The sequence below is a fragment of the Chiroxiphia lanceolata genome, chromosome 2 (assembly GCF_009829145.1).
Source record: "Chiroxiphia lanceolata isolate bChiLan1 chromosome 2, bChiLan1.pri, whole genome shotgun sequence".
In the NCBI taxonomy this organism is placed as follows: domain Eukaryota; kingdom Metazoa; phylum Chordata; class Aves; order Passeriformes; family Pipridae; genus Chiroxiphia; species Chiroxiphia lanceolata.
In genome coordinates, this window is record NC_045638.1 from 4,440,114 (window position 1) to 4,456,372 (window position 16,259).

General features: G+C 42.7%; 1 protein-coding gene across 1 annotated transcript; it reads left to right on the forward strand.

The window, feature by feature from the left end:
* The first annotated feature begins 1,612 nt into the window (after positions 1 to 1,612).
* FAM3B (FAM3 metabolism regulating signaling molecule B) lies at positions 1,613 to 12,532 on the forward strand. Its single transcript, XM_032678219.1, has 8 exons — positions 1,613 to 1,873; positions 5,572 to 5,709; positions 6,485 to 6,608; positions 7,305 to 7,363; positions 9,508 to 9,558; positions 10,182 to 10,269; positions 10,969 to 11,101; positions 12,419 to 12,532. The coding sequence occupies exons 1-8, from the start codon at positions 1,855 to 1,857 to the stop codon at positions 12,506 to 12,508; spliced, it is 702 nt and encodes a 233-aa protein (XP_032534110.1). The 5' UTR covers positions 1,613 to 1,854; the 3' UTR covers positions 12,509 to 12,532.
* Positions 12,533 to 16,259: the final 3,727 nt, after the last annotated feature.

Here is a 16,259-nt window from a genome sequence, read left to right on the forward strand (position 1 = left end):
TTTAAAAGCAGAAAACCAAGCCCATGATGTGAGGCTCCTGATGGGCAATGCCTTTATCTCACGTTATCTGCCAGGGACTGGAAACTGTGTGCTGCCAGCACTGTGCTCTAGTTTCACACTCCTTACATCTGGGCTGGGAAGCTGAGGAGAAGGAGAGGAGCAGGGGTACTGCCCCACATCCCAAGTGCAAGTGGTGCCAGGTTTTTGGTGGTATGACGCAAAGAAGGGGTGACCAACCTACCCCACCTGGAAGGGAGCCTCCAGGTGATGGTGCATGACACCTTGTTCACAAGGAAAGATAAACCAAGGGCTTGGCCCAGTGGGCTGGTACTCGTGGTGGGACTTGTGTCATCCCAGGGTAGAAGATAATGGGTAGAAGAAGGAGAGGGGGCTCCAGTGGACCAGGCAGACCCTGGCTGCTGCCAGGAAAAAGTGCTTGCTTGCCTTCTGGATTGGGTTCAACAGATTCAAAAATAACTGTTTCGTGTGGACAATGGATTCAAACTGAAAGAGAATAGGTTTAGATTAGGTATTAGGAAGAAATTCTTCCCTGTGAGGGTGGTAAGGCCCTGACACAGGTTTCCCAGAGAAGCTGTGGCTGCCCCATCCCTGGAAGTGTTCAGGGCCAGGCTGGATGGAGCTCTGAGCAACCTGGGCTAGTGGAAGGTGTCCCGGCCCACAGCAAGGGGATTGTAACTAGATGATCTTTAAGGTCCCTTCCAACCCAAACCACTGTATGATTCTATGATTATGACATTTGGAGGAAAAAAACAGGAAAAAGTTCAGCTCTCCAAATGAGCTGCCGAGTGCCGTGTGAGCCTTCATAGAATGAGAGAATCAGCTGGGTTAGAAGGGACCTCTGAGATCATCAAGTCCAACACTCGATCCAACCCCGCTGTGGTTACCAGCCTAAGTGCCACATTCAGTCTCATCTTAAAAACCTCCAGGGTCAGAGAATCCGCCACTTCCCTGGGCAGCCCATTCTAATGCCTGATTACCCTCCCTGTAAAGAATTTCTTCCTAATATCCAGCCTAAACCTCCCCTGGCACAGCTTAAGACCCAGCCCTCTTGTCTTACTGATCGTTGCCTGGGAGAAGAGACCAACCCCCCCCGGCTCCCTCCTCCTGTCAGGGAGTTGCAGAGAGTGAGGAGGTCTCCCCTGAGCCTCCTCTTCTCCAGGCTGAACAGCCCCAGCTCCCTCAGCCTCTCCTCACAGGACTTGTGCTCCAGTCCCTTCCCCAGCCTTGTTGCTCTTCTCTGGACCTGCTCCAACCGCTCAATATCCTTCCTGAGCTGAGGGCCCAGAGTTGGACACAGCACTCCAGGGGTGGCCTCACCAGCGCTGAGTCCAGGGGCAGAATCACTTCCCTGCTCCTGCTGCCACACTGTTCCTGAGCCAGGCCAGGATCCATTGGCCTCCTTGGCCACCTGGGCACACTGATGGCTCATGTTCAGCTTCCTGTCCATCCACACTCCCAGGTCCCTTCCTGCCTGGCTGCTCTCCAGCCCCTCTGTCCCAGCCTGTAGTGCTGCAGGGGGTTTTTGTGACCAAAGTGCAGGACCCAGCACTTGACCTTGTTGAACCTCATCCCGTTGGAATCAGCCCAACTCTCCGGTCTGTCCAGGTTCCTCTGCAGAGCCCTCCTGCCTTCCAGCTGATGGACACTCCCCCTCAACTTAGTGTCATCTGCAAATTTGCTAGTGGTGGACTCCAGTTGGTTGCTTTCTGCAGAGAATAACTTAGAAGTTATTTCCTTTCACTCCTGGGGCGGTGCAGCGCTGACGGGTGGCCGCTCCCCTTCCCGGTGCTGGCAGGAGAGGGACGAGCTGCAGGAAGAGGAGAAGGCAGAATAATGAAGCTGAGCCGGCACTGTGAGTAGGGTTCACCCCTCTGGGTTCGTGCCCTCCTCAGGCAGGAGCCCCCTGAGACTCCTCTCACCACAGGGAAGGGAAGGAAAGGGAGGGCTGTTCCCAGATCAACGCCCAGCTTTTAGTCTGGAATAATTCATGCCTGACTCTTAAATATATTCCTTTTTTAGTTTTTTTTCCCTCTGTTAAAGCCCTGCTGCGTATGGGTGGGTGTGTATGAGTGAGGTGGGGCTGCTTGGGGATATTTAATCAGCTAAGCATGGAAAACAAACCCAATACTGTGCTTACATTTAGCACTTTAGTTGCTGCCAAGGGGCAAGTGAACACCTGAGGGAGAAGGGAAATTGGGAGCTGCCATAAGGTAGCACTGCTAACACAGGACCCAAGGGAATGGCATGAAGCTGCATCAAGGGAGGCTTAATTTGGATATTAGGGGAATGTTTCTTTACCCAGAGGGCTGTCGACCAGCACCTCCAGATCCTTTCCTACCAGGCACTTTCCAGCCCCTCTGCCCCCAGCCTGCAACTGCAGGGGGGTTGTTGTGACCCAAGTGCAGGATCCTGCACTTTGCCTTGTTGAACCTCATGCCACTGTCCTTGGCCCATGGATCCAGCCTGTCCAGATCCCTCTGCAGAACCTTCCTGCCCTCCAGCAGATCAACGGTCCCACCCAGCTTAGGGTTGTCTGTGAATTTACTGAGGGTGCCCTCCATCTGCCTTCATCCAGATCATCAATAAAAATATTAAGCTGGCCCCAGCACTGATCCCTGGGGGACACCACTAGTGACCAGCTGCCAAGTGGATGCAGCACCATTTACCACCACCCTGGGCCAGCCAGCTCCTAACCCAGCACAGAGTGCCCCTGTCCAAGCCATGGGATGCAGCTTTTCCAGAAGAATACCATGGGAGACAGTGTCCAAGGCTTTGCTGAAGTCCAGGTAGACTCATCCACAGCCTTCCCCTCATCCACCAGGCAGGTCACCTGGTCATAAAAGGAGATCAGGTTGGTGAGGCAGGACCTGTCTTTCGTAAACCTGTGCTGGCTGGGCCTGATCTCCAGGTTGTCCTGTTTGTGCCATGTGGTTGCACTCAAGATGATCTGCTCCATGATTTTCCCAGGCACCACGGTCAGACTTAACAGCAGTTCGACATTTTGTACTTTCTCTTCTATTTGGGTAAAATTCCGCACTGTTGAGACTGTTTTGCAACAGAGTTGCTTCTTAGTTTTGATGGAAAACAGTGAAAAATCATTGTAAAGATAAACCTACCAAGCCTACAATAGAAAAGCAAAAGAAAATCTGACTGATGGTCCCGCAGATTTTGCACCCACCACCTCCCCAAAACAATCACTAAAATCTCTCAATAAACTTGCAGTTTTCACTTAATTCTTCCTGGGTTTTGAAACTCGTGACTTGGTCTCCTTTACAAATTAAATATATATTGTGTATAAATCTGTTTGGTTTTTTAGTATTCAAAAAGAGAAAAAGTGAGTTTCATTCTGCTTGGTTCCACCAGTTCTCCTTATTTGTGCATGTGTATTTTGTCAGTGCTCATGTTCACACTGACTGCATGAATAAAATGTTGGAGTAATTTTCCATATTTAGTGTAGGTTTGCACCACTGCTAGTCATAGAGTGAGAAATTTCTCATATGTAATAATTAGGGAAATTTGTAATATCTGAAGATTCATTATATTTCTCTTTCAGTCTTAATCCTTTGATTAAAGTACTGTAAATTTCTCACAGTATCTTTCTTAAAGTCACACAAATGTTTCTGCAGTGTTTTGTTGGGCTTTTGATTTTTAAAGTCAAGTAGAATGCAGGAATAACCATATGCACAGATACAGGATATGGAGGTAAAATCCAATTTTTATGATAGATTCTAAACAGAACCTGAGTCAATAAAGTCTACTCTTATGAAAAAAAAAAAAGGGCTAAGGTCCTTCTGGCACGTATAACCAAAAGTAAAGTCTCAAGAATGTGGTTGGACTAGTGTGTTCATTCTGCAGAGTTTTTCAGATTTTGGATGCAGACCAGTTGGGCAGAATTCACAGGAAAGTGGTAGAACCTGCAAACAGGACATGAGGAAGACAAGTGGAAAATTTGGCCTTATTCTAGAGAAAAAGTAGGGTGGAAATCTTAATGTTTATAAAAGGTAATTCCAAGAAGGAAAGCAAGGGAGTATCTTATAAGTGTAGACTGTTCTAAGAAAGATTTAGACTTGATAATACACCACATTTTCTAGACAGCTGTAAAAGTGAACATACTGAATATTTTTGGACATTGGTTCTGTTGAACTTGGTTTCCAGGACTATAAAAGTAATAATTTTCTTTTTTGTTTGTTTTAGCAGACCGACCCTTTTTTCAAGCACATGTTTCTTTACACATCAGGAAGTGTCTCATGCCATTACATCTGTGTTCCACAATTGCAGTGTGATGTTTCCTTGTTCAGCATCATAAACCAGGTGGTGCATTTCTTCTAGATCAGGAATCCCTGATACCGTTTCTGATGTTGAGGAAGAGTAGACATTCAATATGGAATTTACATATTTTCTTCATGGTCAGGAAAATTATGGATCCTGTTGTTTTCCTACTGTGTAGGTGCACTGCTAATACAGTCCATGGAAACTCTGATATGGCTGAGGGAAGGTGAAACAGTCACTCCAGTCTGTGTTTGAATGTCTCCATCAATGACAGGGACAGTGGGATTGAGGGCACCCTCAGCGAGTTTGCAGATGACACCAAGCTGTGTGGTGTGGTTGACACTCCTGAGGGATGGGGTGGCATCCAGAGGGACCTGGACAAGCCCAAGAAGTGGGTCCATGGGAATCTCCTGAGGTTAAATGAGGCCCAGTGCAAGGTGCTGCACCTGAGTCAGGGAACCAACCTTCCAGTACCTAAAGGGAGCCAACAAGAAAGCTGGAGAGGGACTTTCTACAAGGGCCTGGAGTGACAGGACAAAGGGGAATGGCTTTAAACCAGGACGTTTAGATTAGATAGAAGTTTTTCACAGTGAAGGTGGTAAAACACTGGCAAAGGTTGCCCAGAGAGGTGGTGGACGCCCCATCCCTGGAAAACATTCAAGGTCAGGCTGGACAGGGCTCTGAGCAACCTGGTGGAGTTGAAGATTTCCCTGCTTATTGCAGGGAGGTTGACTAGATTACCTTTGAGGGTCCCTTCTGACCCAAATTACCCTATGATTTTCTGAATGCAGTCAGAGCCCGTTGTGTGGACAAGGTTGTTTGGGCCTCCTTCAGTTATTTTCACCCAGCACGTTAAAAGAGTGAGGGAAGGAGTTCCCTGTATGGTCAGTGTTTTAAACCATTCCTGTGGTGTTTGCCTATCACAGAAAGTCAATAGTAACTGCAAAATACCTGTGTGGCATCTGGTACTTACTTTTCACAGTCAAAATCCTACTAGGATTAAGCTGAGTTTCATGCTTCTTTGGGGTATTATGGCTGTGGATTAAAGGGGAGTCTTGGGGAGAGTTTTCTGCCTGAAGATCAAGTTTCAGAAACAAAAGGGATGGGAATAAAACAAATCCTCTATTGCCACAGCTCTGAGGCTGTGTTTAACACAGAGTATCAGGCAGAAAACAGTCAGTTCATGTAGCAATGCCAGAAGGAAATGGAAGATTTTGAGTCCTGCTGTGAAAACATCTTTATGGGGTTTTTTGGTTTTACTTTTTATTTTTCCCTTCACAGGTCTTGTGAGATTAACAGGGCTCTTGTTGACATCGTTGGCTGCTTGGTATTTGGGATTCTTCATTGCTGCTCAGGTACCCCAAACCACAATATCTAGTGCTGAATTTCAAGGCATCAGAAAGAAACCAGTGTTGAGGGGTGTGTAATTATATTTTTTCTTTTTTTTTTTTCTTATACTGTATCTGGTATTTATCTGTATTTATATGCCAAATGAGAAATGGCTTGTTAGCTAAGAAATTACTTAGTATGTGCTATTATAAGAAGGAAGTTGGCTGTGTAAAATTAATTATTACAAGGTCAAACTTTTTCTTGGACACTATCTGTGAAGAATATGATGTCAGCCTATATTTGCCAGTATGCAATGTAATTAATTGAACAGTGATGGAAGAACACCTTATTTGTTTGCTGGCATATAGTGCAAAGCTGCAGCTTTGCTTATATCACATGTATTTCCTAATTATAGTAAACTGTTGAACCACTAACCAGACTTTGTGATTAGATTCTCATTATTTTTATCTCTAATCTGACCAAGTGGCTTAATGTGTACATTTTTCTCATTCTGTGACTACGTTATTGTTTAAAAAAAAGGCTTAAATGAGCTGAAACTAATAACTTCAAGCTCTTGCTAGGAAACCTTCATCCCTCTAGCCCTTGTTTCCTGTTGCATGGAATAGCACAAAATAATTACTCAGATCATATTAAGTGGGGCATTTTTCCCTGGATAAGAGTCAATGATAAGTTAAAGCCCTGACAAACCTGTGATAATGTTGCCACGATCCAGGAAAACTCTCAGGATGGGGTTCTGTGTGTTTATGTTTGAGCTTAGAGCGTTGACATTTAGTGATTATTCATTCCACGCAGAAATTGTTTATGCAGCATCCAAGGAAACGTTTTCCCACCTTTGCTGTTGTAGCCCCAGTCCCCAAAAGGCAGAAATGTGACCACTGGAGCCCCTGCCCACCTGGGAATTACGCCTACCGGATCCTCAGTGGTGGGGGCAAAGGAAAGATGGCTAAAATCTGTTTTGAGGATGAGCTGTGAGTACCAGTCTAACTTTGCATCCAAACAAGTGCTTTTTAGTGTGAGAAAGAGTGTGTTGTTTTGGTCCAGTAGCAGCAAATGAGCTCCTACCAGGGGGCTCCTATTCTGGAGAAAAACTTCTGAGCATAACTGACAGTATTTAATTCTTTTGTCCAGTTTAATTTTGTTTTGTGGGCTTTTTTTAAAGCTAATCTCATGTTATATTCTTTGTTCCTCTGAATAAGCTGCATCCAACTGTTAGTTTCCAGTATGATTTTTAATTTCCACAGAGCAGCATAGCAAATTTACAGACTGTTGAGTGGTCAACACCTTCTGAAATTCAGGTTCTTTCATGGCTTTTCAAACTGGACAGGTAGAATAACTTCAAAACCTGCAGTGAGCTTTTCTGTGAAGATACAGTCAAACAGAGAACAGTGCCACAAACCCACATTTTTATTGGGGTTTTTTTTTCTCCTTATCTTTCTGTGCATTTATATGAAGATTTTCTTGATCTGGCTCATTTTGAAAGACCCATTTTTAAAGGAAACTGACTGATACAATGGGCAAGATTTTTAGGCCACAGCTCTTATTTACTACAAAGTCTTGAACTAAATAACTGAAGAAAACATAAATATCAGAAAATTGCTTAGCACTGGTAAATATAACTTTGGATCAGGTTCATTTTACTGATACTGTACTTATTTCAATTCCAGGCTCATAAGTGAAGGGAATGGTAATGTTGGAAGAGGTATAAACATTGCCACTGTGAATTGTAAGTAAGAGAAAAAATGTTAGAGAGAAACATTTTTGCACAGCAATAAATTATATATGTTCTTGGGGGGTGGGGTTGTTGGGTTTGTGGGTGTTTTTACCAGTTAACATGGAAGGGAAAGGAAAATACTGCGAACTTGATTCATGTTAAATGTAAGAAAAACAAATCTGTGTGAGAAAACAATCTTCTGGTTAAACAAAAGAAACATGTTCAGAAATCAGGATAAGAAAATAGAGGATGTGTGCATAGAGGTGGTGTAAGTGTATTTTATTAGACAAAAAACCTGTAGCACAGCACAGATATCTGTGATCTCCAGCAGTAAGACTGAATTTTCAGCTTCAATCCTTGAAAAAATATATCTTCTGCTCCACTGATAAGGGGGAAGCAGGAACTGGGAAGTGCAGCTCTGCCACAAGGTGCAGCCACGGCACAAATTCATTTTCCGGTCTTGGTCGGTGGACAGAAAGACGAACTCAAAGATTGATTAATATTAAACTGCCATTATAAGTCTTTGTTAACAGTAGGAACCACTGGGAAGCAGAAGGTGCTCTTCATTCCAGATCTGGAGGCACCATTTTGATTTAGATGAATGGGAATGGTGATGAAGAGCAGCGTCTTCAAAAATGGATCCAGGGAAAAACGAATGCCTAAATCTTGTGGAGGAGAGGAAGAAAGGGAGTTCATAGGCACAGTCAAGTTGGCTTTGATCACAAAACACTTATATTTCAATTTTTTTGTCTAAGCAAGGTCTTGATCTTGTCTAAACTTGCATGATTTTGTTGAAGGTTAAATTAACCATTGGCAAGAATATTGTTCCAATTTTTTTTTCCTGTTAACTACTGTGCATTTTTTTCCAATAATCATAAAAACTTTACTGGTTATAACACATAAACAGTTTAAAAGTTAGTTTTCAGCAAACTGCTGTAGAGTAAGAGGGTGAATACCCATCTTGAATGCATAAGCAAGAATATGGCACACAGGAGCAGGTAACTCTGTCCATTATCCTGCACCAATCTGTAGTGAGACATTTTTTCTACATGTCCTCTAATTAGATCAGTCAAACCAATGACTTTGCTCAACAAATATCTTATGGCATCACACCTGCCTTTTATTCCATGATGATAACTTTCTTTTCTGAAGGAATATGGTCTTTTGTAAGAAGGAAGGCAGAACTATTAAGCCCAAACCAACAACACAGAGGGAATAAAAAAAGATTGTGTGAATTTCTGCTGTCCCCACTACAGGCTTTTCCATTTTCTGGTGACCTCTGCTCAGAAGCAACCCAGGCCTAGAATTCTGTTTTACCACTGACAGATTTTTGCCACCTTTTCCCCTCATCAGCACTGATAAACCTGCCATGCAGAGTCCTGTGCTCAGCAGAATCTGCCATCGTAATTTTGCCACAGAGGAATCAAAGATAAGCTAGAAAGGAACCAGGAACTGCTGGATATTCTCACTAGAAATTGGTTGATGTGCTCTAAATGGAAAAAATTCTCTCACACAGCAGGGATCCAAGCGGGGTCATGGGTAATGAAAGTCCATTAAGTTGGTTTGCATGGATTTAGAAATTTGTAAAATATTTTCAATTGTTCATGTCTTGTTTAACCAAAGATGAGCATCTGAACAGCATCATAATTCATGGTGAATATTGGCCAAAATGTTTTGGAATTATTGTTATTTGCATGCCCAGTTTCTGATACAGTGATGATGATTATTGTGTTTCTGTCTGCTGACATTCAAATGGTATGAAAGTTTGAGCATCTCAAACACTTCACAGAATAGTCTTAAGCTCATTCAAATATTCTTAGGCTTAACCAATCTTCCTGTCAATGGTTGTGACCTGGTATAATACATTTACATATAAAAACATGGAAGCACATGGAAAATTGATTTTTTTCTTTCAAATAAAAAGTAATAAAAATGTGTTAGTCACACTTGGTGATTCAGAGACTGCATGAAACAAAATATTCTCCCCAAATCTTAAACTTACATTAGTCCATATTCCTATTTAAAAACTGAAACCAAAGAAAGCTCAGAAGTCAAATCATACACACAGCCTAGCTTTAGCTGAAAATGCTAGATATATATGCTTATTGAATAAAATAATAATTGCTCATATTTACACAAATCTTTTTTAATTACAGATAAAACAGGAAAAGTTACATCGACAAAATTTTTTGACATGTGGACAGGAGGTAAGGAAAAGAGTGCAATAGAGCTTTGTTAGTGTTTCAGCACTAAGAAAGGACTTATAGAATTGGTCTACTCTTTCAAATGATTATGTTTGTATCATCAACAAGGATCAGCTAGAAACAAACAGCTGCTGTCTTCATAAAATATGCCCTGGCCAGATATGATGACAAATGTTGCCTTAAAAGCTGAATTTCTCCTGTTGGTTGAGGTAGATGTCTTCTTTTAAAAAAAATTATTGTTCTTTTCCCTTTTTTTTTTTTTTTTTTTTCCTCCATTATTTCAGTCTGGTAGGAGTAGCACTTAACCAGATACTACATCCAGATCCTTCACTCAGCAAAATCCCTTTTCCTGACATATTTTGTGGTATTTTAGTTGCAAAATCATCATAGGAGATATTCTAGTCTGTCTCTTAACATCCTTCCACGTAACCAGAAAGGTGATCTACTTGAGGAGTAGTTTTTACACATTTTCTAAACTTTGAACAGTAAGTTACTGAGGAGAAACAGGATGATCTGGGGCAGTGGCAGCTGATTCTCTGACCGCTTAAAAATGCTTGTGGCCTTCCATGCATGAACAGGAACGTGATGTGTGTGTGAATGATCAGTTGTGTGACTGATTCCCACAGACCACTCGGGAGAGATGATGAGCTTCATCAGGAATGCCCAGGAAGGGACCCTCCTGCTGATGGCGACTCACGATGACGGAAGCACCTTGTAAGCAGGTTATTCAGGCTGAGGAACAGGGCTGGGAAGTGACTATTGAGTCATGGGGTGAAGGAATGGTAAATTCCACTCTACAGTCAGAGCTGTTCCCTCATTTCCTGCCCAAAAGGTTTTGATTCCATGTCCTTTCCATGACTGCACATATCAGGTATGTTGATGTTCCCAAAGATGGATAATTGCATTATACTGTTCCAAGGCACCCCAAAGGGCACTGCTGTTACCTCTGGGTCACAACCTTCCTTATTCTTATATGTTATTTATCCACATTTACAATTATGATGTGCCTAGTTTTCATTCCTTCTTACATCTTAACGTGATTCTTCGGGTGCTTTTGACTCTTAGGGGATTTTTGGCTGGATCCATGATATTAATAATCAAGGAAAATACTTAATCCACATTTGATGCCCTTGTCCTTACTTAGGAAGGGTTGGAATATGAGATAGTGTTTGGGATACATGTTTCTTTCTACTATGCTGTTACAAACAGGTTGCATTAACATCAGGAACATATTGAGGAGGAAGAAAATTCCATGAATTCAATGTGAATTCTCCACAATTCTCAGGACTTATTAATTCTCATTTTTGCTTCTTCTGGTTTAATGCTTATTTTAAAGCATGAATCAGCTGTGATCTTTTTCAGCATTTTTCACATTCTGAATTTTTAACACATTTTTTCCCTACGTTTTCCTAGATTGAAAAATGATGCCAAAAAATTAGTAGAAGAACTGGGAAGTAAAGAAATAATGAATATGAAGTTCAGGTCAAGCTGGGTTTTTATAACTGCCAAAGGCTTCAAGCTCCCAGATGATATCCAAAAAGAAAAGGTCATGTTCATTTTATTTTCACTTTATATTTGTCTGTATATCAGGTATAACTTTCAGGTGCAGAATCTGTGAGTTATTTATAACAACTGCAGACTGTTTGTGCATCATTCTGTGCTTTGGAACTGGGCCATGTGCTAGAACTGACTTGAACCACACCAGGACTAAATCAACGGTAGAAAAATTTTGGAAGTGACCAGAGATTCTAAAGAGGCTCAGTTTGGAAATGTTCAACTTGATGTCCTGTGCAGAGACATTTTATTCTGAGAGAAAACCCAACACAGGTGTCAGGTCCTTGATGATGCTGATTCCCTCCAAAGCCACGTCAAACTGCCATAGTGGGTTTTTTTCCCAGAATATTACAGAATCACAGGATGGGTCAGGTTGGAAGGGACCACAGTGGGTGTTCTGGTCCAACCTCCCTGCTCCAGCAGGGTCATCCCAGAGCACATGGCACAGGATTGTATCCAGACAGTTCTGGAATATCTCCAGTGAGGAGACTCCACACCCTCTCTGGACAATCTGTTCAGTGCTGGGTCACTGCACAGCAAAGAAGTTCTTCCTCCTGTCCAGCTGGAACTTCCTGGGCATCAGTTCCTGCCCGTTCCTCTTGTGCCATTGCTGGGCCCCCCCGAGCAGAGCCTGGTCCATCCTCTGCCCCCTCCCTGCAGACCCTACAGACCTGGGGGAGGTCCCCTCTCAGTGTCTGCTCTGGAGGCTGAACAGCCCCAGCTCCCTCAGCCTTTCCTGCTCCCAGAGATGCTCCATCCCTTCAGCATCTTCACATCTTCCTCTGGACCTGCTCCAAGAGCTCCATGTCCCTGCTGTCCTGAGGAGCCCAGAGCTGGACCCAGCCCTGCAGATGTGCCTCACAGGGCTGGGCAGAGGGGCAGGATCACCTCCCTGACCTGCTGGCAGTGCTCTTCCTGGCACACCCCAGGATTGGCCCCCAGGACACACAGGGACAGCTCTTTGTCCACCAGGACCCCCAGGTCCTTCTCTGCAGAGCTGCTTCCCAGCAGGTCAGCCCCCAGCCTGTACTGGCGCAGAATATTGTTGCAGAATTGTTCACATTTCAGAGCTTCTGCTGGACAAAGGTATTCAATTGAGTGTGTATCACAACAGCCATCTGGGAAATAAATAAAGCACTCTGTGTAAGAGAGAAACTGGTGGAATCTTCAGCCATTATATCAAGCATGATGTGCTACTTTGCTTCCCAGTCCCCCTCCATCACCCCTTTCTCTTGTATGAGGTTTGACAAACTACTGTGTAAATGGAGAGAACTTAATATTGATTTTTGAAATTTATTTATTTTTACAGATAAACCACTCTGATCGGAAGACCAACAGATACAATGGCTGGCCAGCTGAAATCCAAATAGAAGGCTGTATCCCAAGAAACCTGATTTGAACAAATGCATAACTCATTAATAAAGACAGTTCTATATTTTTATACCTATGACTCTTGTGAATGGCCTCCAGAACCCAATAAGCAGCTGAATACTAATTGTAAAATAAGTCATATGCACGGTTTTTAACCTTTCTTTCCTCTCTGTGGTTTTATTCTGAACTGAAAACAAATAGGTATTTTGATGAGAAGTGGAAAAAATACTATCTTTTGGAATTACAATGCTCAGAAAGTCAGCCATAAAATGCCATGATTTTTGAAAGTGAGTATACATTAGTATATTTTACGGGTTTGGTTTTACTTGGATTTTTTTTTTTAGCATGTGTTTTCTTTTGGTTCCCTTTAAAATACTAATATACAAATAGAGCTTAACCTAAATGGTAGTATAGAATCCCTAGCAAGAAAGAAAATTACTTCTATCTTAGCTTATTAGTAACATTCTTTCTCTTCAGAAAAAGTATGGAAATAGCAGTCACATTTCTTGAGCTGATTTTAGTGATGTTGACAACACAGGATAGCAATGTTAACATTGCATGTTAACATGTAAAGATACAGTTACTTGAATTTTGAATTTTTTTTTACCAAATTTAAGCTGAAAATCTATATAGTTTGGTTTAATTATTTTTACACCCTATAAGTTTAACTTAAAAAAATGTAGTGCCTTCAAGCAAGCTGTTCATGCAAACTACAGAATCAAACACATGGTTGAAAGGAAACCATAGAACCTTTTATTCCATTTCCCCTTTTCTGAAGCACAGCAAGTATGTCTGGACTGTTCTTAACTGCTGTTTGTCCCCCTGTTGTTCAGAACCCTCCCATATGGCAGATCCCACAGCTTAAGTTGCTTCCTGTAGCATTCCACTGTTACTGTAGTTATTCCCCACACACACTGATTTAACCTTAAAGGACCAAGCCAATTACGTGGAGAATAACTCATCACTATTCTTTTTATGCCAGTCCATTATTCATCTGTAGACTGTCCCCATCAACTCCCTCCTCCGTTGGCTGAACCCACCTGGTATGTTTTAAATTTTCTTTACATTTTTCTCAGCATTAAAACACTAGTTCAGCAGCTTCGTGCTTCCTGCTTGAAGCCCTCTCGAAACCTCAAATGAAGCTTGGCAGCTTCAAATCTCTACCCTTGTCACAGCTGTCACTGCCTACTTGTAGTCACTGTTGTGTTCCCAGCAGCTTTCTGGTATCATATCCCTCACCAGTCCCTAAAGTTTCCTGCTACCAGTTTGCAAACTGCTCCACGTCCCAGGGGCGCTGCCAAAGAAACACTTAAATCAGTTTGACTTTGGCAGACTCAGTGGTTGCTCCTTAGCACCTTGCTGCCGGTGAGGTGGTTACAAATTGAGTACTTCAATGGCTGTTTCAATGTTTTCCCACATCTGTCATTCTTCTTGTAGTAATAATAATTTATTCAGGCAGTGTTCATGTTACTGGCAGAACATTTATACCCTTACATCATAATCACCCTTTGTTACTTGCCTGAATTATAAAATAACATAATTACAGTGCTAACTCTTGGCAATCCTGGAGTCTGACAAGTCATTGCCTTCTGCTCCAGGCCACAATTAATCTTACAGCAATTACAATTAAATTTTGCTTCGATTTCTGTTTAGCAGTTGCCATGAACTGTACAAGTGCTCCAAGTAGTACATTTTCGTGCCTTACACTTGCTCTGTTCTCTCTGTGCAAGTATCTCACTCTTTGCAATCCTGCATTCTGAATCAAAGATCAAACCACATGAGAGCCTTTCACAGCAAGAATTCATGAAAAATGATCTTTGACTCCCTGGTGTTTTCACTTTTTCAGAGATGAAGTTGAGTCATCTGGACAAGAGTGTTGATAATCTCCAGTGCTGAATAGCTGTAATCAGCTTTGTTTTAATTTGTTCATGACACAGTGTTTAAACATGGTAGGCAGAGGAGCCTCAAGTGCTTTGATAACCCTCTGATCTGAAGAAATCATGGAAAAGTGATCACTTGGGCAAAACGGGTGCCACTTTTTCAATGATTTTTCAGATTAGAAGCAATCTTACAGGGAGTTGGTTTGAAAGTGGGATTTTGACTTTGCACCCACGTCTTGAACACTTTTAAAGGCACTGCCTCCTTGGGAGGAGTGAAAAGCTTTTTCGTGGAATTGTAATCCTGAAAAATTATTCTGGGGAAAGGTTAAGTAGCTTTGGATTTATAAATAACCAAAAGATCGTGAAGTTAAAAACTTTAATTTTGTTTGGGGGTGAGGCCATAGGGTGTAGAATCCCTAACACAGATCTTCCTTCCTCACCTTCTCTGTCAGGTGCTCTAGACCACAGACCAGCTCCAGGGGGGAGGTGGATGCTCTCAATGCCAGGTGACACTGCCAACCACAAGCAGCAGCTGTGGTTGTGTGGAAGTGATTTGCTGTGCTCTCCTGGGCTGCATAACTGCTGGTGGTCTCACCTGTGAAGTACCCCTGGGTGGTTAGTGGGGTCACCACCACAAAATGAGGTTAAAACCTGCACATCAATCCATCTCTTTCTAACCCCAGCAGGCAAATCCCACGGGAAGACATGAGCTTTGGGCAGTGGCCTTACTCAGGGCGTGGGTTTGTGGATTTAGAAGCAGAATGGCACAGCAGGTGGCAGCAGTGTCTTTCCAGATCTTCTGAATCTCTGTAGAAATACCCAACCTGTCTGTGCTTACCTGTCCTGTACAGACACTGGAAGCCACGTACATGGTTGGAGGTCACCTTGCTTTTCTCTTGTGGCTGGGTGGAAGCCAGCAGCTTTTGCCTCTAACGTGCCAGACCTTCCTTTCCTGGGTTTTGCCAGTGGCAGGCTCCCATTTCAAATATTCCTCCCCCCCAGAGGCAGCCTGCCAGTCAGCATTCCACACGGGAATGTCTCTCGGACCCTCTGACCATTTAGCTGGACATTTCGGGTGCTCCTGCTTTCACCTCCAGTGTGAACGTGGCAACCAATCCCACAAAGAACAAAGTACCTGGAAAAAAGGCACTTTTTTCTCTCTCCATCTAAGAGCATGAAAAGCATTTCAGGTTCTTGACATGCCTCTTAAAAATCCCTGGATCCCTGGCAGTCCAATTTGATGGCAGCGGTAGGAAATATTGATCAAATAATAGGTAACATTTTCACTTTCTCAGTGCTAACTGTTCCTTCATGTTCTTTGTGTAATGTTATCTGCCTCGAAGTGGGAAGTTTCCTCTGTATTTAAAAGAAAAATACAAGAAAGGAAAAGTTCTTGGGTGAAAGATCCCCTTTTGCAGGGCAGGCAGTGCTTAAAGGAAAACTCCCACAGAGTGCAATCCATGAAGACCAGCAAAGAGAAACTGCTGCTTTTACTTATACACAATGGCTAGAGGGAAGTAATGTATGACTGTGATTTATCTGATCTCTCCTTAGCTGCAATGAAATGCTGAATGATGACTATAATTCAGGGGATTAAGATGGGTGGTTTTAATAATGTTTGAGTGACAGCAGTTCCTCGTTTCCTGGGACTCTGAAGTTTTGATTTCACTTCTCTGTTGTGGGTTTTATTTGTTTTGTTTATTTGGTTGGTTGGTTGGGTTTTTGGTTTTTTTGTTTTTTTTTTTTCGTATTGTGTTTCTCTTTGTTTTTTCTTTCTGGGAGAGATTTTGAGCATCATAGGAGATGTAGCTTCTCCTTAAAACACAAACTTCACGCTAGCAGCTGGTTTTTCCAAAGATGAGAGCACACAGACAGGTGCTTTAGCCAGTCCCTGCCCCA